The sequence below is a fragment of the Pongo abelii genome, chromosome 6 (genome assembly GCF_028885655.2).
Source record: "Pongo abelii isolate AG06213 chromosome 6, NHGRI_mPonAbe1-v2.0_pri, whole genome shotgun sequence".
NCBI classification, from domain to species: Eukaryota; Metazoa; Chordata; class Mammalia; order Primates; family Hominidae; genus Pongo; species Pongo abelii.
In genome coordinates this window covers 56,404,525-56,431,865 of record NC_071991.2, presented here as the reverse complement: position 1 = coordinate 56,431,865, position 27,341 = coordinate 56,404,525, and the positions used below count along the sequence as shown (strand labels likewise).

The 27,341-nt window shown below is 40.6% G+C and overlaps 1 protein-coding gene across 4 annotated transcripts in view; it reads left to right on the top strand.

Annotated features, from left to right (window-relative positions):
* CREB5 (cAMP responsive element binding protein 5) overlaps positions 1 to 27,341 on the top strand; it is a 416,932-nt gene that overhangs the window by 309,742 nt on the left and 79,849 nt on the right. For all 4 annotated transcript variants that reach the window (XM_054559357.2, XM_054559355.2, XM_009242928.4 and 1 more), the window contains one exon: positions 4,580 to 4,690. In XM_054559357.2, the coding sequence (XP_054415332.1) occupies positions 4,580 to 4,690 (111 nt within the window). The remainder of the gene's footprint in view (positions 1 to 4,579; positions 4,691 to 27,341) is intronic.

The following is a 27,341-nucleotide window of genomic DNA, read 5'->3' as shown; positions in this document are numbered from 1 at the left end:
TAGTACATGATGGAGGTAGGACTTAGATCCAGGCAGTCCGACTTCTGAGTCTCCACTCATAATCATTATCTAATAACAAACAATAAAAATAATAGATAAGGCCAGGTGTGGTGGCTTACGTCTGTAATCCCAGCACTTTGGGAGGCCAAGGCGGGTAGATCGTGAGGTCAAGAGATCGAGATCAGCCTGGCCAACATGGTGAAACCCCATCTCTACTAAAAATAGAAAAATTAGCTGGGCGTGGTGGCATGCACCTGTAGTCCCAGCTACTCAGGAGGCTGAGGCAGGAGAATCGCTTGAACCCAGGAGGCGGAGGTTACAGTGAGCTGAGATCACACCACCGCACTCTAGCCTGGGTGACAGAGCGAGACTCCGTCTCAAAAAACAAAAGCAAAAAATAATAACAGATAAACATAGAAGGGAGATGACCAGTTTTCCAGAAGAAATATTTCTCTCCTTCCATGGACCTCTTCCCTGTACCTCTTCTCCATCCTCCCTGGCGTTGTGCTTTGGTGAAGATGGCTGGTGTATTCACAGGGCCACCGGAGTTCTCAGAAGCCCTAGAAGCACTATAACAACTCAATTAAAACCCTCCCCACAACAATATTAACAATGCCTTGCAAACCCTTTTAGCATTTTAAGAAATTGTTTCTATTGTTATTTCATTTTATTCTGACAGCAATCCTGTGGGAATACAGTAGCAGTAATTATTGATACACTCATTTTACAGATGAAAAGCTGAAGAAGAAATTGAAGATAGCTGTCCAATGTCACACAGCTTGTGAGTGAAGAGTTGTGGCTGGAACCCACATCTCAACTGACATTGGGTAGCTCAGATCATCCCAGGTTGAGCAATTTGCTCGTTTATCTAAGTGTAGGCAGGGGAACGGCGAAGGGCCTGCAGACTCAGTTTAGAGAAATGGACTTGCCCACCCTAAATACTGAGTAGTCCAGATTAGAAACAGTCTTTGCAACATTGGACCAGAGGACAGATCACGTTGGTTGACTTTACCTATGTTGCTCTCCTTAGACCCCTTTAGATGAAAGAAAACAGCACCATCAATGCAATTATCCTACATTTTATTCAACCCAACCAATTATGTGAAGACTTCCACCACAAGCTGTCTTCTTTTAGGCTTTAAGTTGTTCCCATCCAAAAATTATTATTTTTTTAGAACTTCTATGCATTGCCCAGAAAAATACCACTGCAGAGACTTTTTAAAAAAAATTTGGCTAAGCTGTGCACCATTCCCAGAGACAAAGATGAGACACTTAGGCTGAAAGGACCCAGAGAAACCACTTTCTACCACATCATTTATTCCTGCAGCTTGACCTCCTGTTAGTGCTTCAGAGTAGCAGCAAAGGTTCAGCTGCATGGTCAAGAGCTCCCAAACCTGTGACATTGATGTATACAGCTGCCATGGCAATAGGTGTCAGTTTAGAGCAGCGATGCTCACCTGGGGGTGATTTTGTCCCCCAGGGGATATGTGGCAATATCTAGAGACTCCATTGGTTGTCACAACCAGGGTTGGTGGGAAGGTACAGGCACCTAGTGGGTAGAGGCCAGGGATGCTGCTAAACATCCTACGATGCACAAGACAGCCCCCACAACAAAGGATTATTTAGCCCAATATTCAACAGGCCTCAGGTTGAGAAGCCCTGATCTTGAGTGACATCAATGTAACTAATAAACATTAACTTAAGATCTCTAAAAAGCTTATCGTAAGAGTTCCAGGCCCTAGAAACCTAGGCCCTTTCTTCCTTATTATCATGTCACCAGTTCCTGTACTATAACTTAGGCATTTCAAACCTGGTCACAGGGGAGACTCTTCCCCTAGAGCTTCTGCCCTGGAAGACCATGATTCCCTGGGTATAAAAGATAAGTCTGTGTCTATAAGTGAGGACAAGATTCTTCACTGATTTGTAATGCATGCTGCTGGACCACACATTTTATGAAGTCTAGGTGTGAAACAAAATGATGTATTATTTCATTCATTTACTCATTCATCCATTTCATAAACTTGTTGAGCACCTTCTATGTGACAAGTACTGTGCTGGGTGCTGGGGACAAGATGAAGAACAAGGCAGGCATTGCCTTCAAGGAGTTCACTGGGTTGTGATTTCTTATCTTGAAATTCAAATGCTTTAATAATTTGGAAGTGTGAACGCACATTTATAATTACAAAACCTCACTGAACTACAGACATGCTAGCTCCTGTTTTCCAGTGTGTGCAAAAGGTGAAATCCTTTACATGAGTATTTTACCTGCAATGCTAAATGTTGCCCAGCATTCAGCAAAGCCACTCCCATCTTCTGGGCTTTTTATTCTAATCAACTCATTAAAGTCAAGCTCCTGGTGCAGACAGAGCCTTATTAGTCCAAAGCACCAAATAGTTATTTTGAAGAGGCTCTTGTTGACACTCTAGGTCTATAAGACAACAGTCATGAAGTTGGAAATGCAATTTTTTAAATAGATAAATCAGCCTGTTTAAAACTGGCATTTTGTGAATCACAGGTTAGGTAGAGACTATAGCTTTTCCAAAAAGTGGGAAGCGTTGCTGACTACAATTCCAGAAGCTGTAAGCAGGCTACTCTTACCTCTTTATATAACTAGTAGCTTGGAAGGCTCTGGACAATTATCTGTACTTCTGAAAGATCCTTCTCTGGCAAACTGGAAGCAAAAGTTATTTTGGAATTTGATTTCCCTCTCTGAGAGGGTCACCAGTCGGAATAAGGGGTCAAATACTATTCCAGCTCTCCCATCCACCAGCCTCTGGAAGGGGAGACAAAAGTAACATGAATTTTTTTAGAGCAATGAAACTCTTGACTTCTTCATGATTTACAATTACAGTGCATGAATGTACTTAATGGCCCTGAACTTAATGTACTTAATGATACTTTTAAAAGGTTAAAATGGTAATTTTATGTTATTTGTGTTTTACCACAATAAAAATAATTTTAAAAATTAGAGTAGCTGTTCAGAGATTTAGGGGGGTGCATGGGAGTGAACATTTTATTTTACTGAATTGGCAAGGCCTCAAAAAGTTGTACGGAAGTGCTTGGAAATGTACAGAAAATTCACCTTTATTAGCTCCTCTTGAAACAGTTGCACACATCTGCACACTGCCAGATAACTGATCAGCTCATTCAGGCTAAGGTAAGACTGATGGCTCTTATCTGTCACAGGGAGTAGCCACCAGTCAATTGAGAGAAAGCTTTTAGCTAGCACCTCTACTAACCCACAGATTGATGTCATAATTATACCCCTGCTCCGGGGCAGACACAACAGAAATTGCAGTCATGGAATCACAACAAGGGAAGAGACCTTTAAGGGTCATTTAGTTCAATGATCCCACTCAAGCTTCACTCTTGTTCGTGAGATTTCAGTCCTCCACTCTTTGAACACCTCCAATAGCAAGCAACTCCGTATTTTCCAAGACTACCTAGGCTAACTTTAAGCAGAAACCTGGTTTCTTAAAATTTCCAATCATTGTTTTCATTTCCATCCGTTGGCAAATGGAAACACACTTGCATTGAAGAATCTATTCTTGTTCCCCTGAGGAAAGTCTAATTCTTTTCTGTGTGATTTTAGTATTAAGTGTACTTGATTTATTCTGATTCTTTTAAAAGTGTTAATTTTCCACCAAATGGAAAATATTATTAATCAAACACACCCTTCCTGGATGGAAGTAGACATTTTGCTGTATTTACTTCTTAATAGGCGCACCCTGGAGATTAAAATGCCAGAACTCGATTCAGGTATTTGAACGATGTTCATTTTAGACACAATGGCAGGCCAGCAGGAATACAACGTGAGAGCGGCCATTCATGTGAAATACAAAACCCTCAGCCGCTTTCTTCACCTACCCAAAGACTTAGCCCTGCTATGAAGCCAGACCTGAAACTGCGGCTGCGTAGAGTAACAGGGTAACAAGGAAGAAGAGATGCACTGGGCAGCAGCTCAAATGCCTGGCTGGATCATAATGATTGTATTTGTGAACTAGGGTGACAGGAAGGCCCACCACTTCTGAGAGTGTTGCTTTTAAAACTAATTATTTTGATTGCCCAAAAGATTTATGTTTACTGTATAAAATTTAGAGAGAAAAAAAGCCATAGATATCCCAAGTTAACCATTTGGTATATTATTTATCCTTTCATAGTAAGTAAACTTGGTGATTATATTTAGTGGAGTTACTTGAAATAGATCATTTAGTTTTCCTATAGCTTTTGTATGGATATATTATTCTTTACAGCCATACAAATAAGCACTATTGGTGGTAGTTGGAGTATTTACAAAAGTGGAAATATTTGGTAATTTTATTTGAAAGTGATCTGCCATGACAATGTAGTGCTCTTTGCCCTGGGGCACCCTTCATAGAAGCACAGCTTTGGATGATTCTTTGAGGTGCTTGGGTTCAAGGCTCAGGAGGGCTTTGCTTACCGCACACCAAGCCATAGGCCTTCTCAGGATTTCTTCAAAGAAATACTAAACGATCCATTGGACAGAAAAGTACAGCTTTGTCTAATGACCTAGACTGCCTTTTGCAGACTTCTAATTCTTTTCTTTCCTTTCTCTTAGATGGAGAGACAAATGTCAGTGAACTCCAGCATCATGGGGATGCAAGGTCCAAACCTCAGCAACCCCTGTGCTTCTCCCCAGGTCCAACCAATGCATTCAGAGGCCAAAATGGTAAGTAACAGTTATAATCACCCTTTCATTATTCTGTGACTTTTTCTTTTGACTTTGACTCTGACTCCAAAACCTTAGTTAAGCTGGGTAGAGGGCTCCATCTTTGTTTCGGTGAATGAAAGGCAGTGCAGAGACTGCCTCTCTTTTTGAGGATGTTTGTTACAGAGCCTTGGCGTCAGATAATCATGTAACAAGCCCTAGATTGGCATGTGGTGTTAATGAAAGGAACATTTAGGAGTTTTGGTAGATCCATACAAGTTGGGGTAGGATATACCCAAGCATGTATATATTTGCTCAACATGTGAAATAATAAAAATAATACAAAACTACTCATTCTTCAAGGTAGTTACAGTTTCAATGCCACTCTTCCTGTCCCCATGTTCATTAAGACAGAAGCTTGATGCTTAAACACACACTGGTATGAAAATGTTTTGTGTTTTCTGTTATATTGTCAGAAGTGACATTGATTTGATAGGATGAGAGCCTTATTTTCTTGTGACCCTTACTGAAAGGCATGATTTCAGGTGAAAATCTTCAGTGATTTTTAACATATGTTACATGTTTGCAGTAAGGTCAGTCTTTCCAATCACAGATAGAGTTATGCATCTATATTCTACCAAATATTAGGAAAACCAATGCAATACGTGTCTGTCTTTGCAATATAAAGTAAGCTTGGTGATTATATTTAGTGGAGTTACTTGAAATAGGTCATTTAGTTTGCATATAGTTTAATGCTCATACCACAATTAATAAGGTATCACATGACTACAAAATACACTGCAGCAAACTTTCTAGCATCTGATATTGGATAAGGATAGCTTTTGCTAGAAGTTGGAGATTAATCTGGTCTGCTGACTGGCAGCATTAGAGACTGTATCTGATGGTTGGTGTGAGGATGTTGTTGACAGTTCTGAAAGTTAGCCATCAGTTCCTGTGCAGGGTGGAGTCAGACCCAGTGACTTCCTTTTCAATGTCAGCAAGAGTTTTCTCATGCCTGCTTTGGTCACTTTCTCTTGGAAACTTCACGCATTTGACTTGCAGCTTCTTGACCCGAGGAATCAACTGAGCTCCCAGTGTTGGCTACCTTGGGCAAATAAAATCTGTGGTCGAGAGAGTTCTCTTTGCTGTGCCATAGTCCCTGTGATGTGCCAAATGGCACCAGCATTTGCAGCAAAGCTCGTTAAATCTTTTTGGAATCGGCAAATATTTTTTCAACTTGAGCCCTGCTGAGCCAAACCAAATACTTGCTGGCAGAATAAAGTTCAAACTGGCAACTGTTTTGGAGACCAAAGTAATGCCATATATCTTTTCTTAAAAAAAAAAAAAAAAAGAAAGAAAGAAAGAAAGAAAAGAAAAAATGAACTGTGAAAGTACTTAAGAAAAATAAATGTAAGTTCTTCATGTATATGAATAAATACTCAGGGTCAGTGTCTGAGATGTTACTCCCTCTGGTTTACTTCGGAATCTTCTTATCTGCTTCAGGGTCTGTACCTTTTGGAGGGACCTTCCAGATAGATGTTAGGTAGATTCTAAAACACAATTCCAAACTGAATTTCTCTGCCAGTTGATTGTCACTGGATTTTATGCCACTGCTTGACTCACAAGTGTCCTTCTTCTCTTCTTGCTGGCAAAGAAGGAAAATGCTTCCAAAGGTGGTATAGGTTTATACTTATTTATATGTATGAAATAAATCATATGATTTGGCAAATGAATAGTGAATCATGTCAGCTGGAAACAAAGGGAACTGGTCTGTACTTATAAAAATAGTTTTACCCCACAAATGTTTGTTGGGTTAAATTTACTGAGTAAGCACACCACGAGGCTGATTCATGTTCTAAGAAAATGAATATTTCCAGGTCCACAGCATCTGAGCTAATGAACTCTATCATAGGGTTAGGGCTTAGGGAGTACAGCTATTCTCTGCCCCAAGCTCCCACCTCTACCCCTGTTATTGCCAATACATCAATTTGAAGGGAAAAATGGTAGCATTGGCTGCTCATGTTTGAAAGAATAGCACTGGAAAAATGTTAAGTGAATTTGAATATGTCACTCAGCATCTCTGTTCTTATTATGCTTGCATTTTTACTGGAGAATTCAGTTATTGCCATATACTAACCATATAGTATTTTCTAGCAGCTTTGGGCTGCTCAGATGAAAAGCTTTTATGAAATACAAAGTAGTGAAGGAAAAAAAAACTTGCATGATTTTAATGTCAGCCAGAGCCTCCCCAGGTTTCTCTGAACTATGGCTTTGTTGTTCTATGCCTAATTTTCTTCCTGTGTAAGACTGGAATGGATTCCAGATTTCAACTAAAACTCTTGTTTCACTGTTTTCAAGGACTTTTCCAAAGGTCACACATGGACTATTGTGATGAATGCACTCTGCAGGGTGTGTTCCCAGAGCATAGAAGTAACCAGAGAGCTGCAAGGGAGGTGTTGCCCACACCAAAACACTGCAGACTTATTCTCCTGGGGACAGTGCTGTCAGAGTGTCCATTTCAAGCTCCCTGTTGGCCACAGACAAAAGCCATTATCCTAAATCTCTGGTGAAACTTGGAGGTCTTGGAAGTGGACAAAAGTTTAAGACAGGATTGCTTTAAATGTGCAACTTTGTTAGAATTTTTCTGAGTAGTGATTGCCCATTAGAATGCATCTATTTTCTTTGCTCCAAATTAGTAATTTCTATTGTGAGAGCAAGCAAACCCAGTGCCTTTATCAAGTTCTCCAGTGCATTAATCTAGGACATCCTAGATCAAGAAGCACATGTGCAAATATTTTGATTTAATGTACATTAGTATCAATGTACTGTAGCCACATCTGTCCAAGCTATTTTTATCATAATTCTGGCTAATTATAATTTCATTTTATGGATTCATTTTCTGAAGAATTAAGTCAACAGACATGGCTTCACAATGCACATACCGCGTTTCTTTTGGGGGTCAGAGCAGACTCAGAGCTCTGAGAGCCTTCTGTTTTTCTAACCTCTCAACATCATAGGCCTTCTAGATCATAAACTTCTAGATTCCTGGGAGCAATGTGTGTCTTAGATGAAAGTGGGATCTGCTAGAAAGAAATTCACTGATAGATACCTGGTGGACATTTTTAACATTCAAAGGGGAAAAGGAGGAAAGGAGGGGGTAGGGGAAATGCAAACCATACTGGGACACATTTCCTGTCTCTACATCATGCAAATGATTTTGTAGTAATGTGGTTATGGTGTTCTCAGAGTTATGTAGATATGTGTTCATTTCTATTTATGGGAATTAGACCAATTCTATTAAGCTTTGAAAGAGGTTTTTGTTTTTATTTTAAAGAAACCAGTAACAATTTGGAAGCTAAATAAGCAGTGAGGGTTAGGGGTGGAGACGTGGCCATACACCTGTCTTGTGTCTCATTAACTATGAGGTGGCTACCACTATATAGGATGGATTAAAATGATGGAGGGCTCTGAGCACTCTGCCTAGGTTTCACCTTAAGTTTATTCAGAGTTAGTGAAGGCTAGGGAGTGTTGATACTAGGAATGATAGTAGGAAAAAGATATGTACAGATGTGACCTGATTTTCTCCTCAGTATAGCCCCACAACAGAGATATTGTCCCTGTTTGTTTGTTTGTTTGAGGCAGGATCTCACTCTGTCACCCTGGTTGGAGTGCAGTAGCATGACTATGGCTCACTGCAGCCTCGAATTCCTGGGCTGAAGCAATCCTTACACCTCAGCCTCCTGAGTAGCTAGGATTACAAGTGTGCACCTAGCTAGATTTTTTGTTGCTGTTGTTGTTGAGACAGGATCTCACTATGTTGGCCAGACTGGTCTCAAATTCCTAGCCTCAGGAGATCTTCCTGCCTCAGTCTCTCAAAGTGTTGGGATTATAGGCATGAGCTGCCATGCCTGGCCTATTGTCCCCACTTTATAGCTGAGGCAACTGAGGCTACAAATGGTTAATAAAACTGGCCCAGTGACACACCACTTAGCAAAGACTAAAGTTTCAGACTTCAGTAACAAAGCTTTTTGATCACAACATTGATCCTTTGGATAAAAATATCATATGGCTACCAGATAGATGTCAGTAACCAGCAGATTAAATCCGATTCCCTTGGGTTAATTTATATTTACATAAAAATGGGAGACAAGGATGGCAAGGATAGTTTATACCTCCAAATAACCCGGAAAAGATGTAGAGTGGTTAGCAGCATTCCCCCTTGGTTTAAACAGGACTCTGTAGCCTCACTAACTGGTACAGCTTCACTATTCTTTATCCAAACACATTCTTGTCTTGACTTTTCTTATTTTACACCTGTGTCTCTCTCACTTGATTGATTGAAAGCTCCTTGAAGATAATCTTTGCATCGTGCAAGCAAGCTCCTTGTGCTGAGAAAGGCCCCATGAATGAGAAACGAATTTAATTGAGTTGAGTTGAGTTGAATTAAAATAATGGGAAGGAACCAACCCTAACAAAGGTGATGAAGGTGGGATGAAGTGGGATAAATCCAGATGAATTCTAAGCTAAGTAATCAGCCTATCAGGAGTAGCTGACTTCATTTGATTTCTTTGAAAAATACCTAAATCTGTCATATTTTTTTTTCCTGGAGAGAAAAGCAGTATGTCTGTTACTTTGAAAACAGAAGTTGGAATGTCATTGTCCTCCTTGGAGTTGAGTATCAATACTAAATGCCATTTCTTCCATTGTGTTGGACTGGTCATGCTGTATTTTGATCATTTATTGTCAATACCTTGTCTATAGTTAGGTTTGCAATTTATTGAATAGATACATAAGTACATGCATTAATGAATCAATGAAAGAAGCTAAAAGGATGAGAAAGACAAGGCATCTTAGAAATGGAGACTACTTAGTTATAACCTTCTCCAATTCCCTCTTTTCACAAGTGAGGACACTGAGGCCCGCTAAAGATTTAGGGAGATAAAGCCATATTTTAAACACAAAACTGGACCCTGAGCTTGGGCCTTCACATTTCTACCTAGAATTGTGATTTCTCTGTCAGCTGCACTGATACATTACTAACAGTGCTTCTGTTGGCTCGTGGTTTCCTCTGCACAGCCTGGCAGACAAGAACTAGGGAGGTATGGTGAGCAACCCATGGTTGCATATCCACTTTGTTTTGAATGTCAACCTGGGTGTGTTTGTGTTTGCCTTTCCCCTCCCTAATTATCGAGCTGGATAACTGTTTGCCTATGGTGCCCCTTGGCCACCCACTGTCCAACAGATAAATCACAGAGGAGCCTGGCTCCAGATGGAGTTGCCTGGAAAGCTTATACACATGAAAAGACAGTCTCCAGGTAACATCTCTCTGGCACTCCTGAAAAATGCAGTTCTTCGATTTGCCTATTTGCTTTAATCATCCCCAGCTTCACTTCCTAAAAGTTCAGGAATAAAAAGCAATGGATGAATAGGCTGTCTGCTTCTCAGAGGCTTTGTGACCAGGAAGGAAGTGCTATTGACTTTAAAGAAGCTCTCATCAACTTTTGAATCATGCCAGCAGCCATGTGACCCTGTAGCCTGTGATCAAAACATGATAGTGATGGGCTGAAGTAAGATGACCACGTTTCTCAGAATGCTCCTCCCTCATTGCTGTGAAAACCACTGTCCACCATGCAGATGAATAGGAATTACGTAAGATTCCATGACAACAGCAGCAACAATAACAATCTACACTCTTACTTGTGTGTATGCTGTGTCTCACCTTAAAAGCGATTTTCCTTCTTAAAACACCATGGTAGAAAGTAGTTATTGCCAGCCTGAATCAAGCACTTATGTATGTGGTAGGAGCTATGTTAAGCATCTTGCAATATATTCTCAATTTTTAGAACAATTTGATGAGGTAGATATTCTTTTTTCTTTCTTTTTTTGTTTTTTGAGACATCCTGCTCTATCAACCAGACTAAAGTGCAGTGGAGGAACCATGGCTCACTGCAGCCTCAAACTTCCAGGCTCAAGTAATCCTCCCACGTACTAAGTGGTGCAGCTAGTAACTAGGACTGCAGATGCGCCACCACACCCAGATAATTTTTTTTTTTTTTTTTGAGACAGAGTCTCCCTATGTTGCTTAGGCTCATCTTGGAACTCCTGGGTTCAAGCAATCCTCGCACTTCAACCTCCCAAAGTGCTAGGATTACAGGCGTGAGCCACCATGCTTGGCCCAGATACTGTCCTTCATCTTATTTTACGAGTGAATAAACTGAGAGGTTGGGTATGTTGTAGAGCACGCAGTTGGTAAAATATGGTCTGGGATGTGAACCCAAGCACTGGGCTCCTGGTTCTAGCCCTTAATTGTAATGTTTAGCCAGCAGTAGGGATTGTTATCCTATGAGTTTACATTAGTAGAGCACTTTACAAATTGCAAAGTGCTTCCATGTACATCATATTGTTGGGGCTTCATAGCAACCCTGTAGGATCAACAGGGAAAATTACTATGCTTCTTTTATAGACACAGAGAAGTTAAGTGGCTTTTCCAGGATCACTCAGTGGCATAACCAGGACCTGAGCCCAGGTCTTCTTTGATTTTTGTCCTGTTTCTATTATATCATGCTATCCCTGGCGTTCCCTTGGTAACTTATTCTGAATAAAAGCGTGCCTTTATAAAAATAAAGCTCAGTTGTATAAAGTAAGATTAGGCTCAAATTAGTAGCTCAGGCCCCACCACCTCTTTGCTTATGCCTATTAAACTCTCTAGACCTCATCAACTAAATATTGGAAAGGAGTCTTCTCTATATCTCTGTCTGGCTGAGACAAGTGCTGAATTTGAGTTTAGCTATTGTTATTAAAGAATTAAAAGCGATAGCACTTTGAGACTAACACTGAGAGCTAACAGAAGCCCCATCTCCTTTCTGCTGGCTGGAAGTATGACCTTTTATATGCTATTGCCACTTTGCCCATTTAAACTGTAGAAAGTTTAATTTAGGAATATATCATGTCATCTTAAAAATAAAATGTAAATGATTAGATTATGAGCTCATTGATAAGAGAAGGGCTAGCAACCATCTATTTATATTTCTACAGAAAAGAATAAGTTCTTACAGAGTTTGTATTCCATGACCTGATCAGAACTCCAAATACAAGAGAATATACATTTGATTATGTGTCTTGAAAACAAGAATTGAGAGATGATTAATTGCCTATGAATCACCAAATTCCAAAACAGGAAGGGAGTTCAGGGATTCTTTTGGCAAAATCCTTTCTTTTGAGAAAAAAAGGCCTGAAGTTCAAGTTAATAATTTGTCTAAGGTCAAGAAGCTAATGAATGGAAGAAGGAGAATTAGAACCCGGCTTCCTGATCTTCAAGTGTGTTGAACTTCCCTCTGTATATACTATCAAGGTTTGATGGGGAAAGTCATCTGCTGGTTGCTGTGAGAGTGACCTTTCTAAGGTGATAGCTTAAGAAGCATTTTCTGCAATTTGGTTATTGAAGCAAAGTACACAGGGGTGAAAGAGGCCAATCAGCTTTTCCCTTCTAAGTCAACTGGGAATTGAAGCTGATCATCAAATTGCCCAAAGGAATGGGCTCAATTCTCTATGATTCTTCCAGAGACTTGGTGGTCTTGACTTGGCTTATTTGCCAGCCAGCGTATGAACACATGCTGAGGATTTCATCCCTTGGCACCTAGTACAAAATGCCTTGGTTTTGCTTGTCACCAACCCAAATCCCCATGTTTTCTCGCTGTTTTCTTTGTGCCTGCATGGATCTTCCTCGGGTTCTAGAGCTCCACGTCATGCTGGGTGTGGAGTGGTGAATGAGCCTACTGCTTGCACAAGCACAGAGGGGTTTTGAAATGCCCCTTTCTATCCCATCTTTTCTCTGGGCCCTACCTTCTCCACCCTCACAACCGGCTCCTCCTACACACACTCAGACATTCTCCTAGGACTCATTGTCTTCTCAGTTTTATTTCTTTCTCTTTCTGCCAGTATCCACCCTGTTTTGGTAACCACGGCAACTGGTGAAATACAATCCCAATATTTGCTAGCTGCCTCTGTCACCCAGCCCAGCACGCGCATTGCTGGGTCTTGTTTTTATGTTTGTTTAATGTTCCTGAGCCTGAATTCAGATGCATCTGGGCAAAAAAAACTGCATATGGTTTGGATCAGAACACCCCCTCTCAGACAAAGTTTTCAAGAGCCTCTTTCTTGTGTATTTGTGGACATGTGAGCACGCGTGTGTCCCTGTCTGCTTTGGAACATTGTGCGAATAAGTTCAGCTGTGTCAGAAAAGCCAGGGGAAAAAAAGGAAATTTAACAATCTTGTTACAGGGAAGTTCTGCTTTGCAGAGATATATTTTGGTCATTTTCTTGGAATGTTTGTAGCTTACACTTCCAAGATTTTTGCCAGCACAGTTAATAATGAAAGTTTACTTTGCACTTTGGGATGATGACTCTGTCTTGCTTTTTTTTTTTTTTTTGTGGGAAGCACAGAAGATCTATCTGGAAATTTGTGCCTTGATAGGGATGGAAGGTGGGGCATTCAGGTAGACAGAGGAGGCAAAGTTTTCCTAAAGGTTTAGGGTTGTTTTTTTTTTTTCTTAAAACCCAAGAATCCAATCTTGAAGTTTAAACTACAAAGAGTATGTTTTCCTTTTTGATATCCTTTTAAAATTGTCTTTTTATCACTTGTTTGAGAAGCTGAATTGTACTAAATGATTGTTGTATTGCTGTAGTATGAATAAGATGAATCATTAGCTTCGCAGGATACTTAGGTCCCAGACAATAAAGGCATGCCTCAATTATTTTTATTTCAAAACTGTATACACAGTCCCCAGGACAGAAGTGTTCAAGGAGGATGAGATTTTAATCCAGCTGTGGCTTTGTATTCCAGAGATTAAAAGAGCAACCAGAGATCCAAGTCAGTAACCTTGATTTCAAAACAGAGCCAGGATCTGAGGTGTAAGGAGCACACTTGGGTAGAATTTCAGAGCTGGTAAAGTGTTTCACATGCACCCTTTTCTGGAACTTCCTTCTCCCTTTTGGCACCTTGCATAGGAACATGCCGCACCCATGTTTCCAAGGTACCTGAGCCTCAGTTTGGTCCAGTGTTCCTGCCAGCCCCTTCTCCTCCACTTATCTCTGCACACCATGATCTTGCTCCAGGAGCCCCTCTCAGGAGCCCGGCATTTTCCTGAGGGCTTCTTGCTGGCTCTGGCTGCCCTGCGTAGACTTGCATACAATCCCTGTTTGCTGCTGCAAACTCCACTCCTTTTGTCAAGACTCAGCTCAAATGTACCTTTCCTGTGAAGTCGTCTTGCCTTCCCCAGGTGGGCAGGAGCCATGCCTTCTTCTAGGACAGACTCCACTTGCACTGTTTGTCTCTTCCTCATGGAGCTTTGCTGTGTTGTCATTGTCCATGGACCTGCCTCGCCGCCAGCCTGCAAGCTCCATGAGAGCTGGGGCCAGTTTGATTCAGCTCCGTGTCTCCAGTTTGCCATCTCTCCTGTACTTGCTAGGTGCCCAGTAAACATTTGCTGATAGAATGAAGGAAGAAAAGTCTGATAAACTAATTGAGATGGTGTTACTGTGATTTAATATGTCATCCCACACTGTGGGCTACTTTTTAAGTTCCAGGGAGAAGATAAGACTTAAATCATAATTTAATTCTACCATTTAATCGTAATGATAGAATTCAAGGACCCGTGATAAGTAGGTGGGAGAGAGACACTGAACAGGTGTGAATTCTACCCCAAATTCCCCAGATCTCTATGTTGGTACCTGGGGGCTCTGCCAGCCACCGTCAAGTGAAGCTCTGCAGAGAAGCCCTGCGTGAGGCCTCCTGACCCCTGGTGTGGCACCATCTGAAGGTGTGGTAGCCTTATATCAAATGCTTTAGCACTTTAGTACTGAAATCCCCTTGCTGCAGGCCCAAGGCTTCAGTATTAAAAAATAAATAAAATAAAATAACAAACAAAAAAACCAGGTTAATGGATTCCAATATAGTTTTGATCCGAACACATAGGTGTAAACTAAACTTTTTGCCTTTAATACAGAGAGGCAAAGAAATATGTTAAAATGAAAATTTCCTTTGCCTTTTTTCTCTGTTCATATATGTAATACATCAAAATTGGGTACTAAATATACAGTTTATATCATGCTTTTAAAAATGTTATGAGTATTTTTTCCTATCAAGTGTCTTTTGAAAACATTTTAATAATTATCTAATTTATCTTATGGGGTATCACTTAAAAATTTAACTATTTCCTCATTTCTATTTCTGGATATTTGAATTTTCTCTACTAGAAATAGTCCTTTGACTATAAAAATTAGAAAGATAAAAAAAATCTGAAACTAATTACATCTTTACTTAGTTCCTTAGGATAGATTTGCAGAATTAGGATTAACAGGTCAAAGGGAATAAACATTATAACCCTTCCAAATTTCTTAAAATTTATACTAAATTGTATTTATTTCTATAACGAGGAGGATGTTCATCTCACAGCATTTTCAGAAATATTTAACATCATTTTAAGCAAGATTTTCCCAATTTTTGTTTGCATTTCTTGCATTATAGGTAATGTTGAAAGTTGTCTTAAATATTTTTTGGCCGCTTGATTTTATTCTTTGATAAATTACTTTAAGGTGAAGGTGATTTTTCTTACTTGTGGTCAGTACCAGAATCCAGGGAACTAGTAATAGAGCAAATTGTCCTTCCTCTGCTGCATTTTGAAAATTCTTACTAATTAACCAGCTTCACCACCTTACTTTACTAGTTATACTTTCATTCTCTAAGACTAAATGCATAATTTAAAATACACTTAATCTTTTTTTGTTTTTTTGTGTGTGGATTTTTTGTTTGTTTTGTATTACTTTTTTTGCTTGGAAGCAGTGTTTAGAGATTTGTTTTTATTCTAATCTTAAGCTTTCCGATTTTTATAGTTATACCACTTATGTGATACAAAAATATTGGCTTCTCCAGGATTATTACTGTGCCTCTTCCACATTTTCTGTGTTTATCTAACCAAGCCTTTGATTATTTAAATATATGCCTAAGTATCTGAAATAAATCAGAGATGTGTTTGTGTCATTCACAATGTTCTGAGGTAGGATTACAGGGCTCCTGCTCTTATCCCATTTATGACAAATCAATCTCTGGCTGTTTTTATTTCCTCAGTCACTATGTAAGTATATAGATTTATGTTAGTTAAACTTTATCATTATCATTGGGTGGGTAAGTGTTGCTGACTCCATTCTCAAGCAAGAAAGTTAAACAGAAAATATAAGGAGTATAAGTGTTATTAATGGAGTATTATTTTAAAGTTGAGTGAGTCCTCTGTTAACCAGGTTGTAACCTCCTTACTAGTGTCTAGGCTCCCTGAGGGGGAGGGATCTGAATACCTGGCATATAGTTGCTAGAAAATATCTATTTATCAAATGAATAAATATGACAAACTAATTATATAATAGTATTAAACATGCACTGAGTGGTAATCATGGGCCATATTACTGTGTGCTTCCTCTCTCTCTTTTTTTTTTAATGGAATTTTGTTCTGTTATCCCTGCTGGAGTGCAGTGGTAGAATCATAGCTCACGGCTGCCTCAAATTCTTGGGCTCAAGCGATTCTCCCACCTCAGCTTCCCAAGTAGCTGGGACTACAGGCAGATGCCACCCTGCCCAGCTATTTTTAAATTTTTGACAGAGACAGGGTCTCGCCATGTTGACCAGTCTCAAACTCCTGGCCTCAAGCGATCCTCACATCTGGGCCTCCTAAAGCTCTGGGATTACAGGCATGAGCCCCAACACCTGGCCCTGTGTGCTTGCTATGTGGTAAGGAGTCAACAAGGAACTACACACAAAGCACTATATGGTTTTTTGTTTGTTTGTTTTGTTTTGTTTTGAGACAGAGTTTCGCTCTTGTTGCCCAGGCTGGAGTACAGTGGTGTGATCTCGGCTCACTGCAACCTCCGCCTCCCAGGTTCAAGCATTTCTTCTGCCTCAGCCTCCCGAGTATCTGGGATTACAGGCATGCGCCACCACGCCCGACTAATTTTGTATTTTTTGTAAAGACAGGGTTTCTCCATGTTGGTCAGGCTGGTCTCGAACTCCCGACCTCAGGTGATCCGCCCGCCTCAGCCTCCCAAAGTGCTGGGATTACAGGCGTGAGCCACTGCGCCCAACCCCACACAAAGCACTCTGTGCACGTACGTATACTATCTTCTTTAATTATCTCACTCTCCTATGAGGTGGGTGTCCTCATTTTTGTAGACAAATGAACTGATGTACAGGGGACAGTGCCTGGGACAGTGCCTGGGATCATTTAGCCAGCAAGTGGCCAACCAAGGATTTGAACCCAGCTCTGGTTTCAAATCTCACATTCTTAGTAACCCTAGAGGACTAGCTGACCCTTCCATGCTGTCTTTGCTTTGGTTACCTTAAAGCAACATGGTGACTGGATTTCAGGAGGTGTGGACACATGGAAGCAGTGACAATTAGCCAGCAAATATTTATTATCCATGTCAACTATGTACTTAGGCTCTCTCTCTCTCTCTTTTTTTTTTTTTTTTTTTTTTTTTTTTAACAGTAGGCCCCTGATGTTCCTCTGTGGGTTTTTCCTGGCCATGTTATGAATCCCTAGAACCATGCATGGAGCACATCATTTCCCTGAACCCAGGGCAACAAGTGGGGAACACAACCACATTGTAATCCTGACCCCAGATGGAGAGCCAGGCTGATCATCCTGTTCCCACCCAGACCTGTGGAGCAAATGCAGCTCAAATCTATACCCCAGTGGAAGCTCAAATCACTATAGGTCATGGAATTTGGGGGTTATTTTTTAATATTTGAAATCTTGAATGTTAAATTGGAAAATACCAAGTCTCTGTATCATTAACAATAATGTTAATAATGACCACTAGCTCATATTTTAAGAACTAGGAAATGTTTTCATACCTTTCACATAGACAATAGGCTACCTTTTCAGGGAAACCACAGCTCTCAGTTGGAATTAAGAATAAAATTTTTTGTTGTTGTTGTTCTTTTGAAGAAGCAAGGTGAGGCATTGATTGAAAACAAAAACAAGGAATCAGACTACCTAGCTTCAGATCTAGCTGCACCTCCTGGTTTCTTCACCCCTCTGTTCCTCATTTCCCCATTGACAAAATGGGGATAATTTTTAAAGATTAAATGAGGAAACAGAGAAATCATTTAGCACATAGTAATTTCTCTCTCTCTCTCTCTCTCTCTGTATATACGTATATATACGTGTATATATATACACGTATACGCGTATATATACGTATATATGTGTATATATACGTATATGTATATATACACATATATATACACACACACATATATATAATATTTTTAACTCCTGTTTCAAAGGATACTTCTGTTTCTTTTACTGGTTTAATTCATATGGTTTAAAACATACTTGTTCAAGGTGCATAGTCTCAGGAAGGAGAAAACTGAGATTAAGAGAGATTAAGTAACTTACTTTAGATCATTCAGCAAAGATATGGTAAAAATCAGTTCTAGCATTCAACTCCTAGCTTTGATTAATGGACTTAGTTACCATATCCTTTGTAGAGACTTGGATAGAGAAACTCATGGGAGTTATACAGCTGTTACATTGAATTCACCAATTAATTAATTGAAATATGAAAAAGTAAATATGACTTTTAAGATTTTTTACAAATAGTTCAAAATTTATTTTAGAAAACAGAGCTCAGTGCAGTATATTTTCAAATTGTAAACACATGTTATTGTTTTATGGTTTGTTAGTTCACAAGCTTATAAGTACAAAAACACTTTATAACATTAAACCTTTTAATGTTAAAATATTAGGGCTAAAATTGCACAGAAGACTAAAGGCTCACCAAGAAATATATATTAAATTCCACCACCTAAAATAGATTTTTACTATGTCTGTGTAAATTACTTTGAATTATCCAAATATTTGGAATACGTCTAGCCCTGAGACTTAATTATCTAGGTACCCTAAAATGACATGAATCGTGCCATGCCAACTTTTGGCATTATTTTTTCCTAAACACCTAGGATCATTTTTGGTTTGCATAAGAGTTTCCCTTACGCTTTGCAAGTGTACTTGGAATAAATGCTAGCAAAGGAGCAAGAACTCCCCAGGTCCTTGGATGGATGTGGTTCGGTCTCCGGGACATGGTTCAGTAGGCTCTTTGCCAACACACGCTCTGGAACAACCGTACCCATGATAACAGAGTGTAAAAAACCTGATTATTTTCAAATCTGATGAATGAGTTCAGCTGTTTGGTAGACCAGTATGGGGTATGTGAGAACATGGGATCACAGCAAAAAGCATGTTTATCTCACTCCATCATTGCAGTGAACTTTATCTCCTGGGAATTTTCTTAAAGGGCAAGTCTGGACAAAGTCATGGCTTAATGACCAGAGAGTCTACAAGCGAGTTGTTCCTGTGTTCCAGTGAAGCAGAAGACAGGGCCTGAGCTTGTGAGGAAAGATAAGCTAAAGAACTGCGTACGCTCCTTAGGCAAAGATAATTTGTCACATCACCACCATTCACCTCTTAGTTCCCAGCTCACTGTTCCAACAGGTCTGTTTTGTAGATTTCTTATATATTAAAAAATGTCTCTAGCCGTCCACTGAGCAATCGGTTCATTCATTCATCCTTTTCCTCCCGAAATATTTATGGAGCACTTTTAAAATACCAGTATTACACTTGGTTCTCAGAGATACAATGGTAAATAAGCTATAACTTAAGACTCAAGAACTTACAGTCCAATAAAAAAATCAGGTAAATAAACAGAAAACTAAGTATGTTGTGATAAATATTATGATAAAGTCAAGTACAAGGTAAGCACCTAATCTACCTTCATACTGATGGCTGGGAGGTGTCTAGAGTGGTTCTTCAGCAAGACTTCTCAGATGAGTCAAGGTCCTGTGCTCTTCAGTACAGTAGCCTAGTGGCTACATGTGGCTAGGTAAGTTTTAAATACATGAAGATAAAATAAAATTTAAAAATCAGTTATGAGTTCCACTATCCACATTTCAAGCGCTCAATAACTACATGAGGTCAGAGGCTAGCATATGGGCCCGCATAGATAAGGAACATTTCCATCGTGTCTATTCAGTAGCGCTGGTCTCAGCAGATCTGAAAGGTGAGAGGGGAGGGTTTTTGGAGGGAGAATACAAAGAGTGAGCTGAAACCTGGAGACGCTAGGGAAAAACAGCATTAAATAACTGTTTTAAAATAACAAGTTATTTTAAAAAACGTATGTATTTATTCAAGAAGCATTTATTATTTGTGCTAACAAGCTGCGGGTTTTGCAAAGATGTTTAAACACAGTCTCAGCCTCTAAAGAACTTACATTTTTATGGGCAAGGTAGGGGTCATAAAATGTTACCAAAAAAGCATATTCGAGTGTAGAGGACAGACTGGTTAGTTCAAGTGTGAAGCAGTGAGTGGGGAAAAGGAGAATTTGGAGGGAGGCTCAGGCTAGGCTTCATTCTTCCTGAAGTTGTTGTTTATGACTTGGGTCTTGATGAGCTGTAAGGATTCAGACAGAGCAGTGGCATTAAATTCCTTACCTTGGTTAAAAAAAGAAACATTCAAGTTTCACAAAGTTCTTACAGCTTTAGGGTCCAGCAAGCAACTGGGAAGCTGAGGCTCTCCCCACTGGCATATTCATTAATGTCTTTCTACTAGGACTGCCCCTTATACAATAGAGATCTCATTCGGCCGTGCCAACTTACACGGAATAGTCTCCCTTCTAAATGGTGTTCCGTGGATTAGTTTAGGGAAGCCTGAGCCAGATCTTGTTTGCATTAGGTGGCTGAAAAAAGGAATGGGGGTGGGGGTTTAAGGATTATGCAAATCACTGGCTGATATGTAGGATGGAAACTGGAGACATGTGTGAAAGCAGCTTTTATGCACCAATAGGTGAGGGAACTAGGAAACTAGGTGAACTACGGGGTAGCTAACTTGGGCAGATCGAATGAAATTGTCGGTAAACAACTATATAAATTTATGAATTTTGTTCTCTGAATTGTATAATTCAGGTCTTATGAAACTCATCCCTGGCCATTTATTCCCCGATTTCTTGGGAGCAGAATCTGTTCCATGACCACTTTCCCTTTCTGTTTGGTATTTTTCCTCTGCTGGGAGTGTCTGCAAAGTGCAAGTGAGGTCTCGCTTATCACAAAAGCCACTTGGTCCTCCATTTCTAGGGTACGATGTTCTCGGTTGTTTGGGAAACACCAGTCTCAGAAATCCTTTTGAAGGAAGTCTCCCAGTCATCCAGGAAGAGAAACACTCAAGAGAATGACAGAAAAGGATCTTCTTAGCAAAAAAATTATAGCCTGTGCTGAGAGGAAAGTTGAGATCAGGTCTTTAGAAACTGTGTAACATGATGATGAGTGAAAAAAAGGAAAAAACAGTTTTCCAGATCACTCTTTAAAATCTCCTCTGAAATGGAGTAACCAAGGTTTGCGTCTTTGTTCTTTTTCAGTAGAAAAATCCTTCTGTTTAAACTCATGCAACTCTTTGAAAAATAAAAAGGTGATTAGAAAGATGGCATGAATTGTTTGAAAGAAAAAGGAAATTTTATTTTTTTCATTGTTACTTGATATGTGACTTTAAAAGTTTAATTAAATGTAGTTGGATATTTATTCAGGCAAAAAAAATCAAAAGGACATATTCTATCTGGATAATATGTTTTTAGTTTCTCAGGACCAATAATACATTATGAACATATTACCTGGCCATGCAGGGATTTTTTTATTTTTTTTACAAACTTTTTAAATTAACTGATTTCTACTTGACTAAAGGTTGTTGAGTTACCAAAAATGTTGTGGAATTGAGCACAGTTCAGGAGGTTTTACAATGCTTCCCCTGGAATTCCAAGGTGGATCTTCCACAAACACTTCCATTAAAAACAGGCCTCCATGCGCACTCATGGGTGGTGTTCCCAAAGTGTGTTTAAAAGTCAGTCATTCAGAACTCAAAACACAGTTTTCCTCACAAGAAATGTCAGAGATGGTTACTTTCCCAGGGCTGCCCACAAAAGCCTTTTATTCCATAATGTATCTGAAAGAGCCTCCCTCCATCTGTTGAGGGAAGAATGGAGTAGTACGGGATAGAAATCCACCCGGGCCACCCCCACCCTGCCGTCCCTGAGGACAACACTTTTTATTTGCTGAGGCAGCCACCTGGACTTCAGGGAGAAAGAAAGGAAACACATCTCTCTCTGACTGGATTCTATCTCTGAAACCATCCCTGGAAGAGTCCTTTGTAGAGTGAATGTTTATCAGCCAAGATGTGTTTCTTTCCTTTGAGATAGCTAAATACCAACAATTAAGTACGTTTTGAACTTTCTCTTCTTTTATTACCATAATCTTCGTCATGACTGTTCTGCACCATTACTGGATTTCGAAACCAGAGGAATGATGATCATATGACAATCAAAATTAATATCCCTTGGATTCATTGTTTAGCAAGGGCACGGATCTCCCACCAGCCAAGATATATCCATTTCATAGCCCTTAAATATAGCCATAATGTGAGCCAGGCACAGTGGCTCACACCTGTAATCCCAGCACTTTGGGAGGCCAATGCAGGTGGATCATGAGGTCAGGAGTTGAGAGCAGCCTGGCCAACATGGTGAAACCCTGTCTACTAAAAATACAAAAATTAGCCAGGTGTGGTGGTGCATGCCTGTAGTCCCAGCTACTCGGGAGGTGGAGGCAGAAGAATTGCCTGAACCCGGGAGGCGAAGATTGCAGTGAGCAGAGATCACACCACTGCACTCCAGCCTGAGGGACAGAGTGAGATTCCCTCTCAAAAAAAAAAAAAAAAAAAAAATCCATAGTGTGGTGTTCTCACATTTGATTTACATATTGTGACTTTTTGATGTCTGAGTAATTGATTCTTATTACCATTGAAACCAGAGATGGGAGTGATGGAAATGACCTACAGAAGGATTAAATCTACCCACTGCAAGGGCTGAACTAATTGAAGCAATTCTATATTCTTACTTCATATTAGAAAATGAGCAAACCCGGCCGGGTGCGATGGCTCACGCCTATAATCCCAGCACTTTGGGAGGCTGAGGCGGGTGGATCATGAGGTCGGGAGATAGAGACCATCCTGGCTAACATGGTGAAACCCCGTCTCTACTAAAAATACAAAAAATTAGCCGGGCGTGGTGGCAGGTGCCTGTAGTCCCAGCTACTCAGGAGGCTGAGGCAGGAGAATGGCGTGAACCCGGGAGGTGGAGCTTGCAGTGAGCCGAGATCGCACCACTGCACTCCAGCCTGGGCAACAGAGCAAGACTCCGTCTCAAAAAAAAAAAAAAAAAAAAAAAGAAAATGAGCAAACCCTTCATCTCCTCCTCATCATTACTAACACCAACATTGTCTGACATTTTTGTCCACCTAGAAATTGTATTCATGATTTCTTAAAACATAAGTTACTCACTAATCCTCATTCACCTCTCAGGATATACTTGGGGAATTTTCAAGTAGTATCACACACCGTTGCTTTTTCTTATTTTGCTTTTTTTTTTCTTTTGAGATGGAGTTTCACTCTCGTTGCCCAAGGTGGAGTGCAATGGTGTGATCTCGGCTCACTGCAGCCTCTACCTCCCAGATTCAAGCGATTCTCCTGCTTCAGACTCCTGAGTAGCTGGGATTACAGGTGCGCACCACCATGCCCAGCTAATTTTTTGTATTTTTAGTAGAAACAGGATTTCACCATGTTAGTCAGGCTGGTCTTGAACTCCTGACCTCAAGTGATCCGCCCGCCTTGGCCTCCCAAAGTGCTGGAATTACAGGCGTGAGCCACCGTGCCCAGCTTATTTTGCTTTTACTAATCAAGTGTTGAGACCTGGATGACAGCGCAGGCCTTAAGGTGCTATAGCTCATTGTCCATGGTGATTCAAGGCTGTTTTTTGCCAAAACATGGCGGGGAGGAAACCCAGGGAAGTGGACATTAGAAAACTTAGAAAATTATTTGTCTCTGTCTGAGTGCAGTGGCTCACGCCTGTAATCCCTGCACTTTGGGAGGCTAAGATAGAAGGATTGCTTGAGGCCAGGAGTTTGAGACCAGCCTGGGCAACCTGGTGAAACCTCATCTCTACAAAAAATACAAAAATTAGCTGGGTATAGTGGTGTGCACCTGTAGTCTCAGCTACTCGGGACCCAGGAAGTCAAGGCTGCAGTTAGCTGTGATTGCACCACTACACTCTAGCCTGGCATCAGAGTGAGACCCTGTTTCAAAAAATAAAAAAGAAAGAAAAAAAAAACTTAGGAAACTGTTTGTTTCTGTATTGGTTTGTTAGCCATATCCCAACAACACACCACAGACTGAGTAGCTTAAACCACAGAAATTCATTTCTACAGTCTCACAATTCTGGAGGGTGGAAATCCAAGATCAAGGTGTCAGTGGGGTGATTCCTTCAGAGGGCTGTGCGGGGAAGAATCTATTTCAGGCCTCTCTCCTTGGCTTGTAGATGGCCAACTTCCCCCTGTGTCCTTACGTAGTCTTTATTCTCTGCTGTGTCTGTGTCCTAATCTCCTTTTCTTATGAGGACACCAGTCGTATTAGATTAGGGCCCATCCGTATGACCTCTCATTTTACCTTTATTACCTCTTTTTTTTTGTTTTTTTTTTGAGACGGAGTCTTGCTTTGTTGCCAGGCTGGAATGCAGTGACACGATCTCAGCTCACTGCAGCCTCCGCCTCCCAGGTTCAAGCAATTCTCGTGCCTCAGCCTCCCGAGTAGCTGGGATTACAGGTACACACCACCACAACCTGATAATTTTTGTATTTTTAGTAGAGACAGGGTTTCACCATGTTGGCCAGGGTGGTCTCGATCTCTTGACCTCAGGTGATCCACCCGCCTCGGCCTCCCAAAGTTCTGGGATTACAGGCATGAGCCACCATGCCCGGCCCCCTTTATTACCTCTTTAAATGCCCTGTCTCCAGATGCAGTCACATACTGGGGTCCCGGAGTTAGGATTTCAACATATGAATTTGAGATGGGGCATGGGAGGAACAAAATTCAGCCCATAGCAGTTTCCTAAACTGAAGATTGCTTAAATATTAAAATCTTAAACAAAATTCTAACCAGGATGCAATGATTTGCCTTTGCAAAATCAAATCTCGAATTCCAGTGGGAGTTCTCTGAGGATCTGTAAAGCCTAAGTGTGTTGGGCTGGTCTTTCTCAGGAAGAGCTCTCCCTTGAGAATATTGTAGCTTGCAGACTGGTTCATTTCTGAAGCTGAAAGCAGGCAAGAGAGGTGCCCAGGGTACAAATATAGGAAAGAGCTTGCTCTTGGCTGTCTGCATGCTGACCGTGTACTGTGCATTTGCACGATTCTGAGAATGAATATCTCTTTAAATCTTGTGCCCTGGACATCTCTCTTGCTCCACCCTGGTCCTTGCACTTCTGTAGAGGAAGGCAAACAGTATTCATAAGTTGTAGTCGCTCTTTCAATGACGTTTTGGCAAACATCTAGTATTCAAGTGTTCTCAGAAGTTGACTGAAAGTGTGATTGTTAACATGGGCTGGAGGAAGGAATATGAAGGTGTCCTAAATCATTTCCTTGTTAATAGTGACAGCCACTGAACCAGGAATCGATTTTGAGCTCCTTGTGCCATATCTCTACATTTGTAACCCAATGTCATGCTTGCTTTTATTTGGCCACATTCTTAGCCTTGATGCTAGATGATGACCTAGAGGACAGCCCAGGATTTGGGAAGGGATTCCATGCCTTGATTTGTGAATCCATAGCCAGGCTCAGAATATGCTGAGGTCTTTGGCACTGTGTCAGTGATATGATCCTCTCAGAAGTGTCCAGCTCTATTCTGAGAACGGAGCAGGCGCAGATGCACCTCATCTCTGCCAGTGGCTGTGGCGGTGAACTTTAGAAACCCATTCTGCTATTACAGAGCGGAACCCCAAGACCTAGAGCAGATGATCCACACCTCTGGAACATGCTGCTGTTCTAGCAACAGGCCGGAGCTGTCTAGGCAGGAGAGAGCTTTCCTTCTTACCCCCAGCAGTCATTGATCTGACCATGGAGGCAATGCTGTTTTCTTTCCAGAAGTGGTGTGATTAGTGAGGCAGTGAATGCTGCTGTTTTCTAAGAGACCAGCTAGGACAGCTAAGTCCCAGGCTTTCAGGATGAACATTTTAGTGCTCTGGCTCCCTGCTTTTGCCTAAGAACATGCACTTCCTCCAAGAACCTGCTCAAGCCCTCCTGGAGGAAGTCCAGATCAATGCTTCTACTCACTGTCCTCAGCTCAGTGCCTTGACATAAATTTGCAGAAACTGATGAAATATTTTCTCATTCTGAGGGGAAAATAAAGCCACCTCTACCCTTCCATCTGACTATTCAAAATGCACCCTAGAATTTCGTTTAGAAGTTGATCTCTAAGGAGGTACAAAGCTAGTTTTGCAATGAGCCCCCCTTTTTAGTATTACATGAAAGTTGCACCTTTAATATTAGCAAAAATGAATTCTCTAGTGACGTGGAGAGAAAGAAATTTTGGTTATAAGGTCAGTGTGCCTGTGACTTTCTCATTCTCTCACTCTATGTAGAGCATCAAGAAAAGTTATAAGTTCAACATGGCATTAGTCTGTAGAGGCTCGTTTTAATACCACAAAGGCTACTTGCAGCTAAATTTTAATAATCTAAGGCCTTGCTGCTCGAAGTGGGGTCCCTTGACCCACAGCACCACTGGGGAGCCCTTTAGGAATGCAGAATCCCTGGCCCCACCTCAGACCTGCTTTTTAATAAGATTCTCAGGTAGTTCGCAAGCACATTAAGTTGTGAGAAGCACTGTCTTAGGAACTAATGAACCTTAAGAGATTCTGTCCAAAGACAGGAAGATTTGAATTATCTTCTCTACCCAGAAGCTGATAATTAACTTTAGCAGTTGTTAGAGGCGATGGTTTCTTCCTATCAAGTCCTTTTGCAGATGGTCCCTCTCTTATCCATTCTGTTTGAGACCCCTTCAGTTTCTAATGAAGCTTAATTGATTAGCTCTATTTGTGAAAAGCTCAGGCCCTAATAAGCACACTCCCACTGGGTACACAGCTAAATAGTTTATGAGGTAATTCGTATTTTAATGTCTTTCCTAATGAGCCCTTTCAGTAATGAAATCCCCTGAGAAAACGTTATTGGTTCCCAGACGTTTCTTAGGCTCCTAGGGCAGGAAGGCTGATGAAGGTGGAAACATGAGGCTCTAGAGTAGAAAACAGTTTTCAGTTCAAAACAAGGCAGATGCTTTTTTGCCCCTCAAGAAATATTTCAAATATGGCTTTTCATACCTTATTTTCTAAATCCGTATCTTCTCAATCATTTTCCACACTAGAAACAAGACTTTTTTTTTTTGCCTGAGGCTGTTGTGGAATTCCTTTCCTCTGCAGTAAATAAATAATATGAGGGTTGCCAGTGTGTATGATCTTATACAAACAAGAAAGACAGATGGAGAGGAAAAGATACAGGGAGACAGAAATGTGTGCGCACACACTTGTGTGCAAATACACACACAGCACCTGCTTAGTGCCTCAACGTTCTTTATAAGGCTGTATTTAAATCTTCTCGGCATCATCACTTCTGTAATAGTTGATAAATGTGTCAATCCCTCCTCATTAAGGGTGAAGCCAAAATGAGTCTCATAATGAGAAAGAAGCATTTAGAATAGCAAAGTGGCTG